At 38.5% G+C, this 24,347-nt stretch overlaps 4 protein-coding genes across 5 annotated transcripts; 2 read left to right on the plus strand and 2 right to left on the minus strand.

The window, feature by feature from the left end:
• Positions 1-634: 634 nt before the first annotated feature.
• Exo84 (exocyst 84) lies at positions 635-4,583 on the plus strand. The gene is made up of 9 exons (XM_070660614.1): positions 635-719; positions 779-940; positions 1,167-1,528; positions 1,978-2,280; positions 2,348-2,492; positions 2,626-3,138; positions 3,215-3,345; positions 3,415-3,828; positions 3,910-4,583. Exons 2-9 carry the CDS (start codon positions 883-885, stop codon positions 4,114-4,116), a joined length of 2,133 nt encoding a protein of 710 aa, XP_070516715.1. The 5' UTR covers positions 635-719; positions 779-882; the 3' UTR covers positions 4,117-4,583.
• Positions 4,196-6,083, minus strand: LOC139104886 (sperm-associated antigen 7 homolog). Its single transcript, XM_070660632.1, has 5 exons — positions 5,854-6,083; positions 5,676-5,743; positions 5,507-5,595; positions 5,082-5,419; positions 4,196-4,683 (listed from the first exon to the last, which is right to left on the minus strand). Exons 1-5 carry the CDS (start codon positions 5,930-5,932, stop codon positions 4,559-4,561), a joined length of 699 nt encoding a protein of 232 aa, XP_070516733.1. The 5' UTR covers positions 5,933-6,083; the 3' UTR covers positions 4,196-4,558.
• A 411-nt stretch (positions 6,084-6,494) lies between these two features.
• Erf3 (eukaryotic translation release factor 3) lies at positions 6,495-10,929 on the plus strand. Of its 2 annotated transcripts, none has more exons than XM_070660618.1 (7): positions 6,495-7,147; positions 8,002-8,162; positions 8,297-8,417; positions 8,567-9,029; positions 9,224-9,530; positions 9,658-10,090; positions 10,207-10,929. In XM_070660618.1, exons 1-7 carry the CDS (start codon positions 6,868-6,870, stop codon positions 10,248-10,250), a joined length of 1,809 nt encoding a protein of 602 aa, XP_070516719.1. In that variant the 5' UTR covers positions 6,495-6,867; the 3' UTR covers positions 10,251-10,929. The 2 variants fall into 2 exon arrangements, with proteins under 2 accessions (XP_070516719.1, XP_070516718.1); XM_070660617.1 differs by having other exon boundaries at positions 6,496-7,147; positions 7,978-8,162.
• LOC139104877 (acyl-CoA synthetase short-chain family member 3, mitochondrial) lies at positions 10,874-20,930 on the minus strand. Its single transcript, XM_070660615.1, has 13 exons — positions 20,429-20,930; positions 19,326-19,551; positions 16,374-16,539; positions 15,798-16,087; positions 15,262-15,358; positions 14,902-15,110; positions 14,471-14,699; positions 14,094-14,204; positions 13,753-13,952; positions 13,509-13,654; positions 12,406-12,628; positions 12,034-12,209; positions 10,874-11,841 (listed from the first exon to the last, which is right to left on the minus strand). The coding sequence occupies exons 2-13, from the start codon at positions 19,441-19,443 to the stop codon at positions 11,746-11,748; spliced, it is 2,061 nt and encodes a 686-aa protein (XP_070516716.1). The 5' UTR covers positions 19,444-19,551; positions 20,429-20,930; the 3' UTR covers positions 10,874-11,745.
• Between the last annotated feature and the right edge of the window lie 3,417 nt (positions 20,931-24,347).

Below are 24,347 nucleotides of genomic sequence, written 5' to 3' on the forward strand. Positions count from 1 at the left end.
GTTATAAAATGCTTTAAAAAAATCAAACTCTTCGTGAAAATGTTTGAGAATACTTAGAAGATTGTTGGAAAATTTAAAAAAAAAATGCAAAAGTTATGTGTCGGATCATATCAACCAGGCTGCCAATGCGGTCCCACTCCCGGGCGCGATCCCACTACTGCCCGCCACGGAGACTTTTGGCTGCTGGGTTTCCCCTCTGGCCCGGTTCGCCTCTCCTTAGCTAACCTGGTCACCCCGGACTCCTCCAGGGTGCCCATATTGATGGCGAGCTTAGTGCGGACGCCCAGTCAACGTGAATCCCGCACCAGCAGGTGTTCCCGACCTCAGACCCTCCAACACAACTAGCCTCCGAGTAGCCGGATTACAGGAGCCGCCACACCCCCAGCTGACAGTTCTACTACAAACTGCTGTTATAAGCTGCTAGAGATCGATAAACGTAATTTTTAATTTAATTTTACGAATATTCCATTCACGAATGCGAAGGCGCGAATTGATTTTCGAGTGAATCAAACACGATGTTGCGTTTAATCGAATTTTCTAAACGCAAAGTTATAATATCACGCGATAAAAAGCGATGACGGCGCCATCCCACGCGGTTTACTTGAAACCTGAACGCTGGATAACGAACCATCTTTGGTTCTTTTACTGCGCGATAATTGAGGACAACACATTACCGATCAGTTTCCTTCTCGGCGGCATATCGGGATACGTCGAGCGAGGTTAGATCTGGGGCGGAGGTGTAAACCGACGCGAAATCATGTTGATTTATTTGTGACAGGCGACGACGAAGGAGTTCGACGGCAACGTAAAATGACAGAGCCACGTAATCGAAATTGTTGACGATAGTGAAAACACTTACCCGCGGACGACGATACTCTCGCAATGGCCGATAACAACCTGGCGAAGGTTTTCGCGGCTGAGGACTTTAACCCGGAGAAATGTAAGTTCTCGGACGCGCGTAATGCGCCGAAAGGCGCAAAATTCGACAATTAATAAGTCACTTTGTCACGGTACTTACCGCATTTTATTTTGAATGATGTAACACTTGTCGTAAAATATTCAGGATCTGCGTTGCATTTCCTTAATACGATGCAATCACACGCAGTCACTTTATAATATAACAATGAGTTATATTTGTATAATATTTTTTTTTATTCTATTTGTAGTCGTGAAGGAGTTGAGTGCACAATGCGTTGGCGCAGATGAACTTAGGCAGCAGCGCGCTAAAATTCAGGAACTGGCGAACAATACATCGGCGCAACTGAAACGAAATGTCTACCAAAACTATATGCAATTTATCGAAACCGCCAAAGAGATTTCGCATCTGGAGAGCGAGATGTATCAGCTGTCTCAACTCCTGAGCGAGCAGCGGACCTTGTTGAGCACACTGGGCTCGACTAGAACTACAGGTGTTGTTTTCGAGGACTTGCCCGAGTCTCAACACGAGAATTCGACGGACACTGTATCCAAGGAAGAAGAGCAAAAGCAGAAACTTATTCAGTTGATAGAAAATGTGGAAGGCGCTCTGGTTGGCATTTGATAATAAATTAATAATAATATTGTTGCGCCCGCGCCCGTTCAAATTTTATAGGACTTCCACTGCCGCACTTTTACGATCTTTCACTCGCACGTAGAAACCTTTTTTAAAAAAACAAGAATTTTATTAACGAGCTCGGATACAAATGTACACTGAGAGACAGATATGGCATTTGCTGAGGCGACTTAACGTATGACGCTATCGTGATGTGCGTCGATCCTCACGCGAAACCCATAATTAACATACCGCGAAGTGCCGGTCGCTAAGAACCACCGAAAAATTGAGGGAGATAACAGTCTCACTATTTCTTCCTCCGTTTTTTCGATCACCACCCTTTCGGCGCGGCCCGAATGCCGTACATCGCGAGCGTAACAATATTTTAGAAATATTAATAAAATATTTGTGTGCTTTATTTTTTGTCTTTTTTTTTTTTTATATAGAGTTTAGCTGAGACTCCAGGACGAGTGTGCTTACACGAAGGTTCTCTGCTTGAATTAGATCCGATTGAGGGTACACCATTAAAAAGAGTTCACGCATACTTGTTTAATGATGTCTTAATGATTGCATCCTGGCTAGCAAATGGCGGTAGACGTGGCCCGCCTAGATATAAAATGCAAGCAGTTTATAATTTGGAAAGTCTGGCAATCGTTAATGTGAGAGATCACGGCAGCGTAAAACTGTCGTTTAAGTTATTGGCGTTTTCAGATACGAGAGTGTTCCAGTGTCCTACGGCGACAAGTAAAGTTAGTGCCCTTGAAAACAATAAACTTAAATAATGGAGGAGATTATTTGAAACTATTTATCTTGCAGAAAGAGTGGCTAGATAAATGTGAACAAGTGAAAAGAGCAAAGTTGGCAGAGGAGAATTTAACCGACACACCAGATAACGATAAGCATCCGAAAGAAGACAAAGCGGCGCCGTCTCGCTCAATGTCTTTGGAATCGAATACATTAGGTAACATAAAATCCTGCATTTTATTGAAATTTTCTGTTTAAATATATACGTTCTATTATTTTTTTTTTTGCATAAATTTTCTTAAATTTTTATTTGTCTAGCACTTTTAAGATTGTTTAAATCGTTTTATTAGGAATGGACGATGACGACGATTCGGAATATTACGAACCGCCTCCAGAATGGGTGCTGGAAGTAGCCGAAGATTTAGATTCTTGCATAGCGCAACGTCATTTCGAAGAAGCATACAGTTTATTAGAAAAGGCGAAAGTTTATTTAAAAGACGCTCAGTCAACGCCATTACTGACGGAGATTCAGACGAAAGTAAATGAAAGAGGTCGTTCATTGGTGAACGTTCTTACTAAGGAACTGGAATTGAGCGCGGAAGCAAAGTCGTTGCAAGGCGGTGGATTAAGAAGCGCACGACGCGTAGTCAAACTTTTAATACAGCTTAATAGAAGCGCACAAGCGTGCCACTTGTATCTACGATTGTGCAGTGCGGTTTTAAATGCGCGATTAAAGAGGATCAAGCAGGATGGTACGATAGTGTCTTATGTGAAGCAGCTCAGCGCGATTGCCTTTAGTAATATAGTGGAGATAGCGAGAGAATTTCTGAAAACCTTTCCCAAATCCACAAACTGCACTTCCGGTAATTTAACATCGATAAACGTTTTCGATAATTGCTCGATCAATTCATTAATTTTATTTGTATATTGCTATTTAAGGCCTAGTTGTGTGGTGTAGTCAGGAAGTGAAGCACTTAACGTCGCATTTAGCTCAGCAGCTGTTCGTGCCACAGGTTACGCTAAGCATGCTCGTAGAATGCATCGTCGCTGTTCGAAGTCACTGCGATCAGGTATATATACGTTCTAATATTAACAATAATGTTGCATCTTTAAATACATTGTAAACTTTTAATTTCTAGTTGACTCAGCTCGGAATGGATTTTCGTTATCAATTAGATGGACAACTTAGATCTCCGTTAGCCAAAGCTATACAGGACGCGGGAGAAAACTGTATGGATACAGCGAAACGTTATGTAGCAGAGGATACTTGGCGGCCGACTAATTTAGAAACTAGTCAGAATCTCCAAAAGCTGTTAACCGAGCTTGAAGATCTTGGTATCGGTATACCGTCATTTCAGACAAACGATTGTTGGATACCATTGACGTCCAATATTTTAACTTTCTCTAAGTTCTATGTCAGTTTGTTAGAAGATTGCCTTAGCGTAGTCACACCTGAGCTTATATCTACGATAGACGGTGTGCTTGTTTCCGTGATGCGGGTCGAAGTTCAACATTTGATTGTCTCGCTTACAGATCCAAAATTAAAACAAGAGGTAAGTGAGCATCACTGTTTTCTCACATTACTATATATCGAAAAATAAAGTTTAATTTTACGATATTTTTTTTTTTTTTAGCGAAAGTTAGTACAAAATAATGCAGCTTACGTGCGAGATATTGTTATCGTCCGTGGCCTGGAACTGTATAAATCTGCAACAAATCTAAAGTTTACAAAGCTGCTCGCTCTCAAAGAACAAATAGTTTTCGAATCCCCGTCTCCTACAAAGCCAAGACCGGCTCCGAGAACTTCAGTTCCTAAATACTCCACCACAGAATACCTTTAAATTGGAAATAAAGAGACAGAGTCCCTTAATGTTATAGAAAACAAAAGAAAAATATCACAGGAACAAATGCTCATGCATATATGTGCATATGTATGTATATTATATATATACACGAGATGATGTATTATATTGTACATAGAAGATCCAATTTTCTTTGGTAATACAAGTATCATAGAAAGACGAAATAGAAGTGATCCGTCACTTCTAACAAGTAAATATTAATCGTAACGCCATCATAAAACCATTATAGTACCTTTCAAAAAATACTTAGCGGACAAGGGAAATCGGATAAAACACATTATGAAATAATTTCCCTAATGGTACATATAATGCAGTAACTTGTAACAACGTTGTAAAATATCTAATATGTTGAATTATTTACACGTTTAATTAGATACATATGTATAATTTATGTATGCCTATAATTATTTAAATAATAGCACTATTTTGTACTGTTGTCGCTGCAATTACTGGTGTCATTATTAATTTCCATCCTCCTCTTTTTGGCGCGAATATCGGCTAGAGTTTGTTCTATACTTCTTTGATCTTTTTTATTTTCACTAGGAACTGCAAGAATTTAATATTCAGATATATACACTTAATATATATGAAATAAGGTATTTGTTTCGTCATTAGTTTATTAATTTTTACTGTCAACATAAATAATACTCATTTCTCATAAAACTTTATAAAAATTATGTATATTTAATTTATAATTTATGATCTTATATTTAATAAATATTAATTGTTTACTTCAAAGTTACAACAATTAATAACTTATGTTTGCAGTAAAAATTAAAAATAACTTGTTAACTATATTTATATCTGAGGTGCGTTCCGATTCAACGTCTTTTCGTCCAAGGTATCATTCTATCCTTGTTGTTTGTTAAATGTTAGACAAGGATAGAATGATACCTTGGACGAAAAGATGTTGAATCGGAATGTACCTCTGTATTTGTACTTACCACATCCATAACTACTATTAGCTTCTGTTTTCTTAGCTGCTTCTAAAGCAGCTTCTTTTCCAATCAAATGTTGATATTTGTCTTTGTAAAAACTGTTAGGTACAAAATTCTCTTTTCGTTTTCTAGAATTTGCATATTCCTTTTCCTCTTTGGCTTTCCTTTCTCTTTCTTCTTTCAGTCTTTTTGCAACTTCTTCATTCCATTCCTCACCCTTGCGCAGTGTACTCAACTGATCCTCTGAAGGTGCATGCTCCCTCTTGAAGATCATTATGTATCGATCAACACCTTCTTCACCAAAGGAATAGGCCAGGACACTAGCCACTTCTGCTATATCATGACTGAAACCCAAAACAGAGGTCATTAGATTGCACATATATTTTGTAAGTTTTATATCTTTTAAATAATATATATATATATATATATACATGATACTTCTGTGTATTTGATCCATGGCAGGAAATTTATATTCCTTTATGTTATCATCTTGTAGGAATTTGTTTATCTTCTCTTCAGCCTGCACACAAACAAAGGTGATACATTAGACAAGCTGATTAGATAGAAGAATAAAAAGATACATGTGTAAGTTGGATTTACCTTTTGTCGAAAGATCTTTAGCTTTTCTGCCTCGACTTTTTGACGTTTCTGAATTTCCTCCTGCTGTTCTGCGTAATAAAAAAAAATTAATATTATTATGTAAATACCAACACTCTCATTCACGTTTTCTTTTTTTTTTGTATTTGTTTCAAAACATTTTTAGGTTGAAACAACGAACTTTTTATGAATGCCTTCTGCTTCTCATTCACGGACGGTGGCTTATCCATGGATTTCAGGATGGACCCCAATAAATCCATGTTCTCGACGGTGGAAATATCGGATCAGTTACGACGACAAAAGAAAATCACGAGAAATCAAAACAATCGGCCGAGACGCTAAACGAGTGAATGCAGCCTGCGGAAACTACAAGTGTGTGTGTGAGTTTCTCTCGCGATGTGTTACGTTTTCTGCACTCGAAACAGAACGGGTGCATAATCATGGTCGTGAAAGGACTAATGAGAGCATAAAAAATTTAAATAGCTACGAGAAAAATACTTAGAACACGTGCGTGACAACATTTGTCGAAGGTCAAACCACGTGCTAGGAATTTGGGATTGTGGATTAATTAAAATGTGAGTAATTGGAAAGAAGCAAATTAAAATTATATATTTGTTAGGCGAGTCCGAAAATAATGTGATACGTACTTTAAGCTCTTTGCAGCCTCCGATTGGTTTGCGCCCCTGGCATGAACTAGTGCTGAAGGTGACTTTAACGCGAGCCTGTGTGCGCCGCCGCCATTAGCGCTGCGGTACTTTGACTCCCGCACTTCCGGTCACAGTGCAGCGGTCGCAGCACCACCACCCGCTCCAGAACGGCAGCAGGAGCAGCAGCATCGAAGCAGACCACGGGGGACGCACGCACGCACGCACGCGGGGTAGCGATCGTACGCGCGTGTTACGCGACGTGTGTGTGTGTTACGCGACGAGTGTGCTGGAAAATTAACTATTTTTTTAAGACCCGTCCCGCGCCCGGTAACCTCCGGTGGCACATCGGTTCTTAGCTTGGAACGCGCAGTGGCACGTTGCAGCGTGTGCGACTCCTCGTGCGCCCAATCTCCCTCCCGCTATCTCGTTTCCTCTTGTTCTCTTTCTCTCTCGCTCTTTCCCTCGCGCCCACCTCCACCGCGCGAGAAATCGTATTATCCGTTTAGCCTAGCGGGCCGGCTGTGTGTGCGCCGAAACAACTGATTAATATGGCGAACAGCATAGCACCAGACTCGTGGGAGCAGCAGGCGGACACCAACGGCGACATCGTCGGCCCGCCCACGTCGCAGGACAAGTCCATCGAGAGCAAGTTCTCTACTCTGAATGTCAACGCCGCGGAATTCGTGCCTTCCTTCTGCATCAGCTCGTCGCCGCAGAGCAACGTCGCTGCGACGACCGCGACGGCGGCCACCGACGGCAGCCCGTGCAATGCCGCCGCCGCCGTTATGAACACCGCAACCACCACCTCCGTGCCCGTCGAGATACACGGTAAGTTCAACCCAGCTGATCACCTGAACCCGTTTCCCCCCGCGAGCGGAGCGCCGCGCACACCGCCGTGTTGTGGTACAACGCACGCGGCCCTTCGCCACGACTAACCCCTTCGGCCGTCACGTCGTTCTTTCCCTTTGAAACCTTTGTCCACCGCGGGACGGCGAGACACGTAGCGACGGACCCCTCGCGTCCCTCGCGGAGTTCATCCTCTCGCCGTGTTCCAGACGTCGCGTTCTTAGATACCATATGGTTTCATTTATATATAAAGATATCCTCGGTTCTGAGACCGAGCTGGACTAAAAACTATTTCCCAGCGCCGTGATTATCTGCCTAGTGTATTAATTGATCGTTATACGATTATTAAAATCATATCTAAGAGCCTGAGATTAAAATTGTAAAATGAGAGAGTGAGGTAAATCGTCGTAGATCTTATCACTCTGTTTGGTGTTTCGCGACTTTGGTTTTTTAATAGTGCCTCGCTGATTTGTATCGGAGAAACATTAGACACACTTTAATCGGATTCGGAATCGTAATCGGTAATGTTGTAGGCTTCGACGAGCTTAATTCAAATTTTGCTACTCGTCTGCGTTTGCTCTGGTTATTTTTATAATAATGACTAAAATATCGAGTGCAATATATTTTTTATAATTTTTCTAAAAAAATGTAACTGTTACCACTTTATGCGTGAAACTATCATAAATATTGATACATGTACACATCATTATCTAATCAAATTCCTTTTCCTATCTGTATTGAAAAATTTATATTTCTTTGTATTATTTTAAACATATTACTGAGCACATGTCTAAAAGCTATGTTTTTTATAGAAAATTCTACTCCCATTCTGGCAGACCCAATCGGCAGTCGAGTTGAGGAACCTCCTGCTGGAGGAGGGGCTCCACCGCCGAACGTTAATGACCAACTAAATACCAGTCCAGAACATCAACCTGCAGATTCTTGGGAAGAAGCAGCAGTTGATGGAGATCCTCTACTTACTCCAGAAAACGAAGAGGTAAATATAAATTTACTTAAAAACGTTAACTTATTTTTTCTATATTGCATATTTTTATTATATAATCTTAAACGATATTTTTTACGATATTTTGTTTAGTATTTGTTTTATCATTATGCTGATGTTATTTCTAGGCTGATAATGATGAAGATGAAGAAATGGTTGTTAAAGTACCCAAAAAGAAACCCGTCAAAGTAGCAGAGGACACTAAAAGCAAAAAGGAACATGTTAATGTTGTTTTTATAGGGCATGTGGGTAAGTAGTAGTTTGAAACAGATAGATATATAAATATATATGTATATAAAATATAAATGTGTTAAAATACCAATTTGTAAAGAAATTAAAACATTAATAATTTTAATTTCTTAATTATTAAAGGATATATTTAATATTTAATTTTGCAGACGCTGGAAAATCGACTATCGGAGGCCAGATTATGGCACTTACGGGAATGGTTGACAAACGTACCTTAGAGAAATACGAACGGGAAGCGAAAGAAAGAAGTCGAGAAACATGGTACTTAAGTTGGGCGCTGGACACAAATCAAGAAGAAAGAGAAAAAGGGAAGACTGTTGAAGTAGGGAGAGCCTACTTCGAAACAGAACGAAAGCACTTTACAATATTAGACGCACCCGGCCATAAAAGCTTTGTACCGAATATGATTGGCGGTGCGGCGCAAGCCGATTTAGCGGTACTTGTTATTTCCGCGAGGAAAGGTGAATTTGAAACGGGCTTTGACAGAGGGGGTCAAACGAGAGAGCATGCTATGTTGGCTAAAACCGCGGGCGTCAAGCATTTGGTTGTATTAGTGAATAAGATGGATGATCCTACTGTGGAGTGGGATGAAGGCCGATACAATGAATGCAGGTATGCAATAAGCGCGTAAGATTTTGCGATAAAAAAAAAATATATAGATATATAAATATAGAATATTAAGGATATTTTAAAAAATCATAAAATTTATTTTTGTTTGTAGTATATTTAACTTACTCGTAGTTTGTCGATGATAATGCTGCGTCTTTATAGATTTACATGAATAGAATACCGCGTGTATCTTTCAGGGATAAGATACTGCCATATCTTCGTAAATTAGGATTCAATCCTGCGAAAGACCTTACGTTCATGCCAGTTTCTGGTCAACTTGGTATCGGGTTAAAGGATCCAATACCCGAACACCTCTGTAATTGGTATAGCGGCCCACCATTCATACCTTTTATCGATTCGCTCCCTTCGCTTAATCGTAAAAGCAATGGACCTTTTATTATGCCAATCGTTGACAAGTACAAGGACATGGGGACAGTGGTTATGGGAAAAGTTGAAGCAGGAGAAGCCAAAAAAGGACAGTCATTGCTCGTTATGCCAAATAGGGTACGTATATATTTTTTTAGTTTAGAAATTAATTAGCATTAGATTTAAAGATGTTTTCTAATATAACGTAATCTAATCTAACAAATGTGTATGTTTACAAAAATAATATACGAAATTGAATGCACAGACGGCAGTAACAGTGGACCAGCTGTGGTCGGATGATGAAGAAGTGACGTCTGTTGGTCCAGGGGAAAATGTCAAAATCAAGCTAAAAGGCATCGAAGAGGAAGATGTCAGTCCTGGATTTGTTTTATGTGACAGTAACAATCCTATTAAGACCGGTAAGGTCTTCGACGCCCAAGTGGTAATTCTGGAACACAAAAGTATAATTTGCGCGGGATACAGTGCAGTGATGCACATTCATTGCGCCGCGGAGGAAGTCACGGTGAAAGCACTCATCTGCCTCGTAGACAAAAAAACGGGCGATAAAAGTAAGACGAGGCCAAGGTTTGTTAAACAGGATCAGGTTGCTATAATGAGAATCGAATGCGCGGGCGTTATATGTCTCGAAAGATTCAAATTATTCCAACAAATGGGCCGCTTTACTCTTAGGGATGAAAGTAAGTACACCGCATTTTGTTTCTTCCACCGCGACCGTTTTTTGTCTCGTTCATTAATGATTATTTAATTTATGATAATTAACGATAATTTTTAATGCATGTACTTGTGATTTCAGATAAAACTATCGCAATTGGCAAGGTGCTGAAAGTCGTCGAGTAAAAAGAAAAAGAACTTGCTTAAGTGTTACGACAGATTAATAATAAAAAAAAAATTGATCATTATTTCGATGTGACAAATATGTGACGATGCAAGGCGAGCACACGAGATTTTAAGCAGATGAGCGGGCATGATGAAATTCTGGTGAATTAGTAATAATGTAACATATAACACAACTCTCACACCTATGTACCGCAGAGCTATACAAACAATACGTGCGTCCACGTGCTACCGACGCAACGGGTAACTGGGGCGGGGGAGGGGGGAACAGAGCGGGGAAAAAGGAAAAAAAAATATTTATAGCCTGATACAAGAGCAAATAGATTCGACTATATAGTTAAGGAGACATACACAATCGAAAAAAAAACTCAAGAGCGTGTGTTCCTTTTATTAGATAAGCTGAATGATGGCACTTGCATTGGAAATAATTATAAACGGATGATGATCAAATAATTAACCGTGTCTCCTTGATAATAAAACAAGAAAAAAACACGATATTTTTATTCTTCTGAGGTGCGACACATGGAAGTGGAGTAAGTGATCGATATCGATTGTGGAATTAACATTAAGGAAATATATGATTAATAATTATAATTATTATTGAATAATTATTATTAAAGTGGTGGTAAGAGTTGGAAAAGAAATTTATTGAATAAATCAACAAAATAGTGTTACACAACAATTTATAATTATAAAATTAATATTACAATTATTATTATACTGTTTCTTATTATATTGTCATTAAAAACAAATTTGCAAAAAAGTGTGCCCTGATAATTTTAATAGGAACGCGTGGATGTACTTACACTGAAAGGCAGATATGGGCATCGGCCGTCGTCGTTCGCCGCACCAAATTCCATATCTTCCTTTCAGGGTACCATACATTGGAAAGCAGGTATGGTGTTCGCTGCAACGAAGGCGGCTTACGATAGAACGCGATGATTTCCTACGTAACATATTCGTGCCAGATGCAAGTGAGATAAATCAAGTGACAGCATAGTGTTTGTAAAGTATTTAAGTTTAAGAAATGCGCCCCGCGCCCTGTGAGTGCTTATATTTATAATATTTTTTTACTTTAGCAACTAATTACCGTTTTGAACTAGCAAGGAGTTTGCCAAGCTTATTCGCGCGGTACAAACTGATCAAAGTGGATGAAAGAAAATATGCGAATCTAACGTTTATAATTATTTTTTCTCGCTTTGAATGCATATTCCGCGCGCGGACCTGTATTTTTTTCTTGCTAATTTTTTTTCTTTTTTTGTGTTTTTTCAAATGCAGAAAGTACGCGGGTGAAAGCAGAGGAGACCGGGAGTCGGTAAACATGTCTGGCGCGCGTGGAAGTTGGTCAACCTGCAACCGGAGGCGACGAGGACGCCACGGTCAATTCGCGCCGCTCCGCGTCCCGGAAAGTTGTGCGTCGGTTCTCCTCTTCTGTTTCTTTTTGCATTTTCCCAAAGTTCCTGTCGCGCGCGGTGAAATTCTTCGTGCGAAGATGCGGTCACTGTGGATCCGGAGCCAGTTTCGCGTAGCCGAGCTTCTGCAGAGCCTCCTTGATCTCGCGGAATACTGTTGGATCCTCGATTGTGCTCGGTATCTGCAAAGGAGTCGTAGTTGAAAATAGCTGCGCGGAAAACGACGAGAAGGTGAGATTTTCAAATCTTAATATGTGAATTTCATGGATTTAATCGACTCGACATGTTAATGTAACGTAGCTCGTTATTTTCCCTTACAGGCAGAAGAGGATATTCGAGTGTTAATTGTGCCCGCGATCGGCGTTCGCTTTTACCTTGACTTGCTTCGATCGAGCCAATGTAGCGATTGATTTGCGGATTATCTTCCCCGAGCGTGTCTTAGGTAACGCCGTAATAGCGGCCGCGTAGCGAAAGGATGCAATGGGTCCCATCATGTTGCGTACTCGCGCGACCAGCTCCTGATTTATCTCCTCTTCGTTGCTTATCGCGTCTGAAAAGTAACCCCTTATCAATCCTCTAATTCTTATCAATTTATTAAAGAAGTTTAAAACTCAAGAGTAAACAATTTTAATTAATTAGTTCAGAACTTTGATCAAATATCTCATATTGATATAATTGATGAATTATCTACGAAATTATATTTCAATTTGTTTTTCTGTAAATTAAATTATGAAAGTAATAGCAACCTTCTCGTCTAACGTAAAGGCAAAGTGGTACTTCGCCCTTTGTATGATCGGGCACCCCAACAACCGCGGCGTCCACCACGTCGATGTGGCCTAGAATAATGTCCTCCAACGCGGCCGTGGATATTCTGTGGCCGGCCACGTTTATAATATCGTCGTCTCTCGCCGTGACATAAACGTAGCCGAACTCGTCGATGTACCCTGCATCCATCGTGTCGTAGTAGCCCTGCAAAAGTACCGATATATTATCTCTCAAGTTCCGCGTGTGACCCGTATGATTCGTGTGACCTGTGTGGATGAGACTCGAATTCTGAGAGGAGGAGCAGGTCCTGGATGGACATCAGGCATCGGCGGAGCAACCAAGGGTAAAGATCAATTTTTATTCCCATAAAAATAACATTTTCGTGCCGTTTATCGGAATCACTTTGTCATTTTAATACCAATAAAAATCAGGTTTAATAATTAATAAGGAAAAATAATTTAGTTAGATTTTACTTTAATTAGAATTTCACTGTCTTAGAAATGTTTGAATAATATTGATAACTTGTTTCAATTGTTAAAGTAAAAAGTTAGAATCGGGTAAATATTATATGTCTTTTGAAGAAAAGTGAATATTTCAATCTCTCTACAATTTAATTTTTATCTTTGTTACAGAATCGTCGTTGCTGTTTTATAACTCCGCTGCTGCGCATCGACCGGTGAGTCGCATGGTTTTTTTTTATAACACGTTTCGATGTTAGAGTCATACGAAATTGTGCAAATTGTACAATAAAATAATAATAGAAAGCAATTCATATAATCTGTGTGTGCTACATTAAACGACTAATATTAATAATTATATATAAATTAACGCGGTACCCCAAAGACATTTCCAAAGCGTCGCAAGACTCATTCACGTCGTTCACAGCTTTGTTAAACGGAATATCAGGACAGTTGATATTTTTCTCACGGCTCGAAGCGAGCCAAACGAGAGAATCAATTAGGATCGTGGAAATTCGGCAATAATTAATTCGATGCAATCTCACACAAATTTTTTTCTTTTTTTTTTTTTAAAGATAAGTAGGAACGTATTCGTATATATGTGTTTACTTTGAAGCATTGCTTACCGGAAATGTCGAGAAGTATACTTGCTTAAACCTCTCGGTATCTCGATAGAGGGTCGACATGCATCCAGGTGGCAGAGGTAATTTTATCGCGATACGTCCGAGTTCGTGTTCCGGCGCCTTGCTTCCGTCATCGCGTAGGATTTGTACTGTCGATGAATTCATTTATTTAATATATTTCACGGAGAAGCGAATGAGTAACTTATTAGGAAGCGAAATCGCGTAGACTAGGCTGAGATGGACTCACTGTTGTATCCGGGTATAGGAAGTCCCGTACTGAATTTTGGCAGATTGGCATAATGTCCGTATCCCAAGCACAATGCCGTGATAGGGTGTCCAGTCTCCGATTGCCACCAATTGTTCAAGATCGGCACTTTAAACGCTTTTTCGGCCCAGGCCTTTGTCTCGTAATCGCAAAATTCCCCGGCGACGAATATCGTTTTTAGGCTGAAGAAAAAAAATATCCATGCTTTTCTTTTTTTTTTTTTTATTTATTTTTAACTACTAACGTACACGAACCGTATTGCAGTTCGTTGTAATTAGGTATTATGATCGGGAGGGCAATTAATGAATTAATTCGGAACTTACGATTTTAACGAATATTTTCTTCCTAGTAGTATCTCCGGATCGGCTCGTCTTATCACTCGTAGAGCAGTGGGCACGCAGAATAACGCATTTACGCTATGTTGCTCAATGATTCTAGGAAGAAAAGACGTTTTTCAAATTAAATTATCGGTACATTATAATTAAGATCGAAGGAGTTCTGATATACCGTATGAAAATTACAGAATAATTCACTCGAACAGTACAAGCGAAATTTAGTCAGACACAGGCGCGTTTCTCTATTCGCTTGCAATTGCTTTTAAATAAAAATAGAATCTTTATCTTTTTCCAAGAAATCCTTTCTCCAATTAATGTCGACTTAATTTAAAAGTACAATTACAGTTAAGTAATTTAATTCAAACCTAAAATATTGACTAGCATCCGGCGTTCTGTCGGGTTTTCCTTCGTACATAATACTCGTCGCACCGTAGAGGAGAGGTCCATAGCAAATGTACGAAAGTCCGACAACCCAGCCCAAGTCTGAGGCCACCCACCAAACTGAATTTTTGTTCATACCGTAAACCGTTTTCATAGTCCAACAAAGAGTGGCCAAGTGTCCACCGCTCGGCCTGATGATCCCCTTAGGTTGCCCTAACGTGATAATCTCACAATATTACATTGAAAACATCATCGCGCAAAGCCACAATTTTATTTAATTAAGGAATATAATTAGAGAATTAAAACTAGAAGAATTAAAGTGAGGATAGTTTTTCGAAGTATTTAATAATGAGACAAAAATTAAAGGACGGGACTTATACTTATAATTCCTTCGTCTACGTATCTCGAAACACACCTGTAGTTCCCGACGTGTATAATATATACAATGGATCGTTAGCTTCGACCATTACGCACGGATGAGGCTTTGATTGCTTCATGAGATCGTCCCAGTCGAGTTGCGACTCGAGTAATGGAGCCTCCCACACATTTCTCCTTTGAAATACGATGCACTTCGGCCTCGGTACAATGATCATATCCATGGCGCCGTTTAACATAGTAGTATATCTGGATTTCGAGATAACACAAGTTAGAGATCTGACGATGCGTTGAGAAATTCTAAATAAAATTCCAAGCGTTAAATTGCTTTTTAAGTGCAGCTTTGGGAAAGTTAAATTTTCTTTTCGAAAATAAAGAAACCTTTCGATTAAAGACATACTTAATCACTTTGGACGGTTCAAGGCCGCAGCTGGCGGCAATAACGACCTTCGGCTCGGCATGATCTATTCTAGATGCCAATTCGTTCGCTGCGAAGCCTGAAATGCGTATTTTACAAGTATAATCGCATTAATAATTGATAATGCTTAATAAGCGGAATATTTTTTTTTTTTTTTCACTGTGGTGCTTGAATCCTTTATTTAAATCGCGCTCGAAAGATGATTTCCGGTCTTTGAAATAAAAATGCAATACAATTTCTAAGATGAATAGTTCTAAAACGAAATACTGGATTAAGAGATATATGTAGAATGTATAAAAAGGTAGCGTAAATCTGCGAATATCAATTTCGCTCAGTTGTACACTTCCGTGCGTACGTATTTTTAATTTTTATTTTTTTAATATTTTTTTTTTTAAATTATCGAATCAACTTTCGCGCGCGGTTCATGCGAAAAATTGCCATTTATTATAATAATAACGATAAAACGATGCAAAACTTAATTCTCGTAACGGCTGCGATTACCGTCACCTTATTATTACCTCCAAAGACCACTGAATGAATTGCCCCGAGTCTGGCAGTAGCGAGCATGGCGATTATAGTCTCAGGGATTAGCGGCATGTAAATTATGACTTTATCCCCTTTGCGCACCCCTAGATCCGCCAACGCGCCCGCCAGCACGGACGTCTTTTCCAAGAGTTCGTTGTACGTCACTTTGCGTATTAACGACGTTTGGGGGCTGTCGTGAATAAGGGCGGTTTTCTCTCCGAATCCCGCGAGCACGTGACGATCCACCGCGTTGTAACAAGCGTTCAGTTCACCGCCGACGAACCTGCACGAGAAAAAGCGCAAGGTTTCTCTGACTCCTTTATAATTGCGCGTTGCACGCCCACCAATCAAAAAGATTTAATTCTATGAAATTAATTCGTCTTTAAACGCAACTCTTTGCACCGCGACAGTTTATATTTAAACAAAGAGCGACGCGTGAACTTTACACTAAGTTCTTTAACTTGAAGCAAGCTTTTTTCTGGGAGGGGAAAAAAATTCGAGATTTTTAAAAAATATTTAGCGATAAAAAAAAAAAAATTGTAAAGTAGATTAGTGGTTTTTTTTAGTACCATTTTGTAAACGGCTCGTTAGAATTGTCCAAGACTTTATCCCACGGCTTGCTCCAGTCAATGCAGCCGCCGATCTCGCCGAAAAATTCCTCCGGATGTTCCAGTGACTTCTTATACGCTTCTTCATACATAGAGCACTCGTTCCAATGCGAATTCATAATATAATCTGCAAAAACAATATATTTTTTCATTCCACGTAAGAAACACGATCGGCTACTTTCCTTAAAAATTTATTATTAAAATGATCTGCAGGTTATCGACGTACTTTTTTTTTTTTTTACAGAGATATCTCGCGCAATTTTTTGCAATCGCCTCGCTTGATTATCATACGATAATGACACAAGATGTATTTTTCAAAACGCTTCCTGGATACGATGATACCGTTTCGCCGGGTATTTTTTGCTAGGTATTAATAATTCATTTCGACGCGCCGCACGTACGTGCGATCTGAACGCGAGAAATTCGCAATTTTCTATCCGAACCGTTTTCCTTTAGCGTGCCCTCGCCCACGTGTTTGTTTCCGCATATCGTAATTTACGGAGATAGGACACAGTGTGTTAATACACTTCAATGTCGGGCGAGGTCGTGAATATCCGAGAGAATCGTAGGGAGAGCCATCGTGGACACCGCCTTTCTGTATCTTATCCCGTCTCACTCAGATTCTCTCTGTAACCACGCATCGCCGCACATCCCCCGGGTACGCCCGTGATATTTATCTTTTACGAAGAAATGTAATGTGGCTAGGGAAAACGTGGTGACTGGAAATGAAAACGTTCGGGACATTAGCTCGAACGTCGCGCGCGTGAGATTGCGTTTCTTCTTTTATTAATTTAATCCATCATTTGTTTAAACGAGAAGTCCGAAAGGATATCCCGCGAAGCAATGACGAGGAACTCGGTAAACGATAGCGTAAACCGAATTCGTCGCTACGCGACGTCTTGGAACGAGAAATCGGAGATGAGGTCCCCGTGACGCTTGAAGCAAAGCGCAGTCCCCATATTTTTCTGAATTTATTAACGATAGCGTTAACTTTTGGAATTGTTCTTTCATTGAAAAATACTCATTTCCATCGCTCTAGATTCAGTTCACTCCCTAGAGAAATTTCTTGACACCGTTTCGCTCTATCTTTATTATATGCGACAGCACTTCCGCGTCGTTTGTCGCGAAACGTGCAAGCTACTTCATAGAAATGTTCATTTCGGTATGTGATACTTGTGCATTAAAATGTGTATTTTAGTAGATAGAAATTATATATCGAAGCAAGGAGAGAAATTAAGAGATAAAGAGACAAAGTAGGAAAAAGCAGTAAAGTGAGAAAGGGAGGGAAAATTTTTTTTTTAAATATTACGTGCAAAGTTCTGACAGGGGAAAAAGCTACAACGTGATTTTGCAACGATGAATATTTTAGCTTCGTGTCCTCTTTACAAACACACTTTCCACGAAAGTCCTCTGGGGGTTTAGGACCGAAGGAGCTCACAGGATGCGTCAAGTTGTGGCACTTTGTTCCATTAAATTATACCAACCGGAAGGAACTTTATTAGAGAACGGTTTGTGACAATATCAGGCTGAGTAATTGCGAGCTTTGAATTCCAAAATTCTCTGCGATCAAATCTAAGTTGTGCCACAATTTGATGCAAATAGAAAGATGAGTTTTAACGTTCCTAAATAAACGATTTCAATTTTTCCGCGATTTACGTCATTAAACGTGCCTGTTTTAAAGTAGCTCGACGCAAGCAATTTTTTCTTGAAAAATTAATTAAGTACTACTGAAGCATATCGACCTATTCCACCGGTCACTGTATATCGGCGCGCTCTTAATTTGCATTTGATCTGAGTATTTCATAACGAAGTAAAGAGGAACAGGTGGAGAGAACGATATGCTGCAGTAACAGGAAAACAGCAGATGCGCCCGAGAATTTAATTTGTGCAGTAGAATGCGTCAACAGATCTCCATTGATGATAGAATTTCCTGTAATCGACGCTAATCGAGGGAGGCTATCGAATAATATCTAGATGCGTAGTAAAATCATTGGCGAAGCGCTCCGACGCTGTTAGAGTAAAACGTTCTTTTATCGAGACTTTAAATCGTAGATATTAAAAGAAAAAAAAAACAATTTTTTGTTTCACTTTTTTTCTTTGGAGCAAATTCAATCGATATTAACTTACACGATGGATTTTTTATACAAACTATCACATTCGACAAAATATTAAATTTCATTATTGAAGTATTTGTCAACGAAGTTGCTTGTGAAATATCGTGCATAATTAAATGTTACATTTACTCACAAACTCCATTTTCTTTGTTTTAATATTTAACATTTTAATACAAAAAATTGTTTGCTTCGAGATAGAAAATATACTGGCTTGCTTGATTGATATTTAAAAAACATTTAAGGTGTTATGTGCGATAGAAAGCATACGTGGCCACATTATTAGAAAGAATATTTGTAATATGCGTGAAAAATTATTTTTGCAAATTTAACAGACTTCTTTTAAGTTTAGAAAAATGACAAACATGCATGTATAAAGATGTAGTTAGGATAAAAATACATTTTAATGTATGAAACTTCCATCAATTTTTTTAGAACGGAAAAATTAACAACAATTTATATATAGCGTTGATATAAAAAAAGAAATTTGAATATTACGTAATATTTGCAATTATTAAAAATATACATTTGTATTTTTTTTTAATTTTTTTTTACTGTTATCACTACAGTATATATTAAAAGAACGACTTGTGATTTGATATTTATATGTTATAAATACATAAAATTTGCATATGCAATGCAGGAAAGATGAAAATATATAAATATATTAGTGTGGCTAGAATTCGTATGTTGGCGCAGGAAGCATAATAATAAAAATAAGAGGAAATGGACAAAAAAGTTTTTCGCTCTGCATCGTTTATGTGTATATCTTGTAAATTTAAACTGTGAAAACAACTTATACCATTGCCGTCTGCTTTTCGCGATATCCTCGGGCGTACGATGCGTGATTCCAGGCACGTTTTTCCTGAGCTTTCGTCGGGGTTGGCGTCCAAAAAATCGGGGTTCATCTGATGCAACATTTTGCGGTTCTCAGTCGATGCAATGTTCGAAACACGATAGTTAGAGTCTGTAATAACAGTATCGTCTCTGTGTCCACGCAGTGGGGTCCATCCACGGTGTGACGACAACTGTATTTATAATAGTCGTAGAATTAAAAAAAAAAAAAAACTATTATTATTTATGTATACAGATTATAAATGTTAATATTCTAGAATGATGCTTACGACATAAATACATAAAAATGACCTAAGTCATAATTTGTGTTGCAAAGCATTATTCAGGAAATCGTATATATGCAGTAATAATAAAATTATTTGAACTCTCACAATATTAATTATGTAATTGTGAAGCATTACTTTTGCCACAATCTTTAATTTTTCAAGAAAACTTATTAAACAAGTTTTTAAAAAAAATTACTATTAAAAAACGCGAACTACTTTCTCGCATTGATAAATATAATTAAAGGGTAATCGTTAATTTTAATTATTATCTGTAGTGTCCACGAAAGGACAGGTTTTTGATTAAATTCTAAACTGATTTTTTTTCTTCCTTTTAGTAAAATAATTAAATAATTATCTACTCATCGATCGGATACATATGGTAGATAGGGATGGCGTAACTCACAAGTCAACACTATACTTTTTTGTGTAAACGTATCGTGCGTAAAAGGTCAGCTCAGATCGCTGCTGGTCCTTTACATCTGATCATAAGTTTCGCCGTCTTTGTCTACCATGTGTATCTGATCAGTGTATAGATAACTATTAATTTAATTTCATTGCTCGGAAACGAAGCCTCAAAGAAACATTTTAAGAACTGTATTCTTTTTTTTTTCATTTTTTTTAAGTAAATTTTTTTCTCGTCTCAGAATTATTTTGCGTATACTGTTATTTTATACATTACACATACACACGTGATATGCACATCGCATGCACCTACACAGATACATCCATGCATATACACTAAGTTATAATAGCCATTATTATAATATCTACGCGCAATACGTACTGTATAAATCACTTATAAGAAAGGAGATGCGCCAGGACGCGTGTCTCGTAAAATACTAAAGCTGTACTTTCAGAATTGAAAGCCAGATATGCAAAACCGTCAATCACGTGATGCTTCCTGAGCGAATCATTGATCCCATAGGTCATTGCGTTAATTTTAAGTCATTATGATAACAATTTGATATCAAGTCCTAACTGAAGGGAACTGAAGGGAAGATAAAAGGCAGAATCCAGGCGGGTTACAATTATCCTGGCGTTAATTTCTTAATTCGCGTGTTTAAGTTTAATAATTCACTTTCCGGGAAAAAAAATTTTAATAACCCTTTTATTAGCGAGTCTGTTAAATCGTAATGGAATGCCGTGCATTTACAATTGACCGGTAATGTTAGAAGGGAAGAGCTGGAATAGACGCGGCTCAATTTTATTTCGCGAACAAGGCGGTTTAACTATTAACGCACTCGTTTAATAATTAATCATTTAAGGAAACGAGAAAGGAACAGATATACGTCGACGCGAGAGCAGTCATTCGTCTAATACGTTGTCGTTAATATCTTTTAGCGCGGACTTGAAACAAAAATTCTTTCATTTTATATATTTAATATCAAACTCGTCTCTAACGAATAAAATTATTCACGTAGCTTTAACCTTTAACATACGAATCATCAAAATACTGCGATATATTCATGACGGTTAGCTACTTACTTAACAAGCAAGAATAGACAAAATGTTTTTTTTTTTTTTTTCTCTCTTTGTTTTTTAGTAAATAAAAAAAAATCTATATATCGATATACTCATATAATATTAAGCGAACGCATCTCTAATTTCAAATAACGCCTAGCATTTAACGCCGGAATCAAGTTATAATAAGAATAAGCCTGAAGTTCTCAATTATCCGTGCCGATAGCAAATAGAAGAAGATAATAATAGGAATAAAATCGTATTAAAATGATTCAGAAGGGGTTTAAGACTTAGCGTTGACGATGGGTATCAAACATGTCCCACGATGTTAGTTGTTTTATGGAATATAAAATTTACTTGAAAATAGCAGTTGTAAAAATGTCACATCACATGTCGCGATTAAGTGCTTTGACGTACGAAATTGTTTGCCACAACGTCGACGCGTAAAGACGTCAAAAAAAGTTATAGAACGGTTACGGAAGAAAAAAAGAAAAAAAGAAAAGAAAAAAGAATTAATAAAAAAAAAGGATGTAAATTTGTTTTTTTTTTTACGGGGTTATGTTTTTTCAAGCGATTGACAAACGATAAACAGCAACGGTGTTGGTTGATTTTATCACAATCTCTAACAAAAAAGAATGCTCGCTGGTCTTCTCTGCGCGATAGGCGTATGCACATATGAACTACACGTTACATATTGTGTGTAAATGATATACAAATGACGGCATGGTTCGCAAATGTTTTGCGTCTCAACGCAATATTCTCGCGCGGCCACGAGAAAGAAACGGTCGTGCAGTTTTTCAGTCCCAGGGGCAGCGTTCCGCGAGCGCGGATGAAACGCTCGCGAACGACGTTTCAATTCCTTCCTCTGATTCCTTTGCGTTTTCACTGCCGAGCGAGATATTTTTCCACGGCTGCGCGAAAACCCGGTAACAATTTCGCGGTCGCGGAGAAGCGGCCGCGTACGAGCTTAATGCTCGAGGCGCGGAGTATAATCTGCAACGCGGAGGAGAAAAATGTAAAATAAAATTGCGCAACGAACCGGGGGTCGGTTGATTTATTTATGGTAGGTGAGGGATATTACAAATTTTGTTATACATAGAGCCGGCAAGAGCCGTCACGTAAGTGACGAAAATGTAAATCTTATAAAGTGCACGCTGGAAAACGAGTTCTCGCGAGGGTGGTTACAGCCGTCCTGTATGAGCGTAGGCGATGGAACTCGATCTTCCGTGAAATCGAATTGCAACGCGGTTTTCTCTACGCGGCCGACAGGGAACGAATGTCAATGCACACGTCACTTAGCTATTGTATTTCGAAGTCGCAAGTTGCACCCTGCTTCAGAAAGAAACGCACCCTTTTCGCCTTTCGTGCTGGAATGCGAACGAACGGAGGGACAAAACTCCGTGACATCGCGCTAGACACTTGAGACATATAGGGAAAATTTAACGCGATTTTCTCACGTTTAAATAAACCAGGCGGGGAAAACATTCACAGATTTTTGCCTGGATAAGCGTGGGCAAAGTAACGCAAATGTTTACCACGTTTGAACGTCATTGTTTTAGTTATATTTCTCTTGCTTCATACCTTTTACATTTTGTTCCGCGATGTATATACTTTTTTTTTCTCTTTCTTTTTTAATTTTTCTCGCCGCGCTGTTATTTCACCATTTTTCTTTATTGCGCTTGTTTTTATTGTGGACATTACGGTAGTAGTTTTGCCGACTTTTTTTTTTTAGGGTACATTTTTTTATAAGTATCTACTTTTTATTTGATACCACTCTTTTTGTAGAGAGAATTTTTAATAACGATAAATAACAAGAACTCTATATTTCCGGAAATTTTTAAAACAATTCTTTTTTAATTGCTTTAATTTGGTATCAATTTGTCCGCTGTTGGTCTTTTTTCTTAGTTTCTTTGTTAAGAAAGGCAATTTTATATGTATTTATTAACGTGATTACTTAATTATAAATAAGAAAAAATCTTTACGATTAGGTAAATACGTCGCTTTTATCGGTGTACTTAAGTAATACAACATAATGAGAGGCAAGGAGAAACGTCTAAGCTTACGTAGGAAATTCTACCGTCTGTAGTTTGATGAAAAATCGCTAATCGCGTCGTTTCGCATCGCACCTGCACCCCATAACGCTTCATCGAGCTTCAGTAAAATACAAATCTCGATTAGAATCCCTCCGACGCAGTAATATTATTGATAGGTATATGAATGACGAAGAATTAAAAAAAAAAAAAAAAGTATAGAAAACTTTTGCTTTAACAATTAATTAAGCGCAGAATTAAGTTTTCTCGAAAGCGATGGTCTTTCTTGGAATTAAATGTTTTTAAAACCAGTTATAAAATGATTTAAAAGAAAGATTATATAAAAAGCACACGCATAATGTTCCTGCATAATTAGCTTATTAAAACACGAAAACGTATAAAAAAGACGTTATTCCACAAAAGTTTTATAACATTTTAATAAGTTTTACATCAAATAATGCAATAATAAACGACATATCGCACGAGGTAGTAAAAACTAAAATTATTTGCATACGAGATGTACTTATTGTAGCAAAGGAAAAAAAAACGAGCTCTGATTTAAAATGAATTTATTAATTGAAGAAAAATGAAGCGTATCGATAAAAATTGCAGATGTGACGGGAGATCGTAAAATATTATTTTTCACATAACTTTAATTGAAAGAAGTGTTACCTACAATTATGATTCAACATATTACGCGATACGCGACAAGTGACCGCCGTCGTTACGTTATCATCTTGATATGCAATTTGTCTTGCTTACAATTTAAAGGGGGTATATACCATTTATTGTCGCGATACGCGTAATTTATTGTTATCTTTACGTCATGCGTTGAACAAAGTGGCGGCAAAGTAGAAAGGTCAAGTCGCCCCGCGGTATTTCTCCGGGCGTATATCTCATACAAGTTGCATGCACGTCGGCTCGCCGTCTCTCCGGCGAAAGCAACAAGTTCGACACCGCGATCGGGACGTTTTCCTCACGAATGTCGGACGTCGCCGCGTCTTACGTAAATGCGTCCTTTCGGATTATCGTGAAACTTTTATTCCGTATACATCGAACGGGAATGTGCGCCGCATCTCGGTCCCGCGCGGGCGGCGCGGGCAGGGTGAAAGGGGCGACGAGAGAGGGTAAGTTACGCGTCGACGTATGATTTCTCTGGCGCCCCATGAAACGCGCATGGCAGTTGGAACGGCGCGTATTTAAGGGCTGATC

This window comes from Cardiocondyla obscurior, linkage group LG08 (assembly GCF_019399895.1).
Source record: "Cardiocondyla obscurior isolate alpha-2009 linkage group LG08, Cobs3.1, whole genome shotgun sequence".
NCBI classification, from domain to species: domain Eukaryota; kingdom Metazoa; phylum Arthropoda; class Insecta; order Hymenoptera; family Formicidae; genus Cardiocondyla; species Cardiocondyla obscurior.

Coding starts and splice junctions, on each gene's coding strand:
- Exo84 (XM_070660614.1), top strand. CDS start 883: ATGGCCGATAACAACCTGGCGAAGGTTTTCGCGGCTGAGGACTTTAAC. Junction 3,346..3,414: donor TTCGAAGTCACTGCGATCAG/GTATATATACGT, acceptor TTTAATTTCTAG/TTGACTCAGCTCGGAATGGA. Junction 3,829..3,909: donor ATCCAAAATTAAAACAAGAG/GTAAGTGAGCAT, acceptor TTTTTTTTTTAG/CGAAAGTTAGTACAAAATAA.
- LOC139104886 (XM_070660632.1), bottom strand. CDS start 5,932: ATGGATTTATTGGGGTCCATCCTGAAATCCATGGATAAGCCACCGTCC. Junction 5,420..5,506: donor CAAATACACAGAAGTATCAT/GTATATATATAT, acceptor TTTGGGTTTCAG/TCATGATATAGCAGAAGTGG. Junction 4,684..5,081: donor TAATAGTAGTTATGGATGTG/GTAAGTACAAAT, acceptor AAATTCTTGCAG/TTCCTAGTGAAAATAAAAAA.
- Erf3 (XM_070660617.1), top strand. CDS start 6,868: ATGGCGAACAGCATAGCACCAGACTCGTGGGAGCAGCAGGCGGACACC. Junction 8,163..8,296: donor TTACTCCAGAAAACGAAGAG/GTAAATATAAAT, acceptor TGTTATTTCTAG/GCTGATAATGATGAAGATGA. Junction 10,091..10,206: donor CTTTACTCTTAGGGATGAAA/GTAAGTACACCG, acceptor TTGTGATTTCAG/ATAAAACTATCGCAATTGGC.
- LOC139104877 (XM_070660615.1), bottom strand. CDS start 19,443: ATGTTGCATCAGATGAACCCCGATTTTTTGGACGCCAACCCCGACGAA. Junction 16,540..19,325: donor GCGAAAAGCAGACGGCAATG/GTATAAGTTGTT, acceptor TTGTTTTTGCAG/ATTATATTATGAATTCGCAT. Junction 14,205..14,470: donor GATGCTAGTCAATATTTTAG/GTTTGAATTAAA, acceptor TTTTCTTCCTAG/AATCATTGAGCAACATAGCG.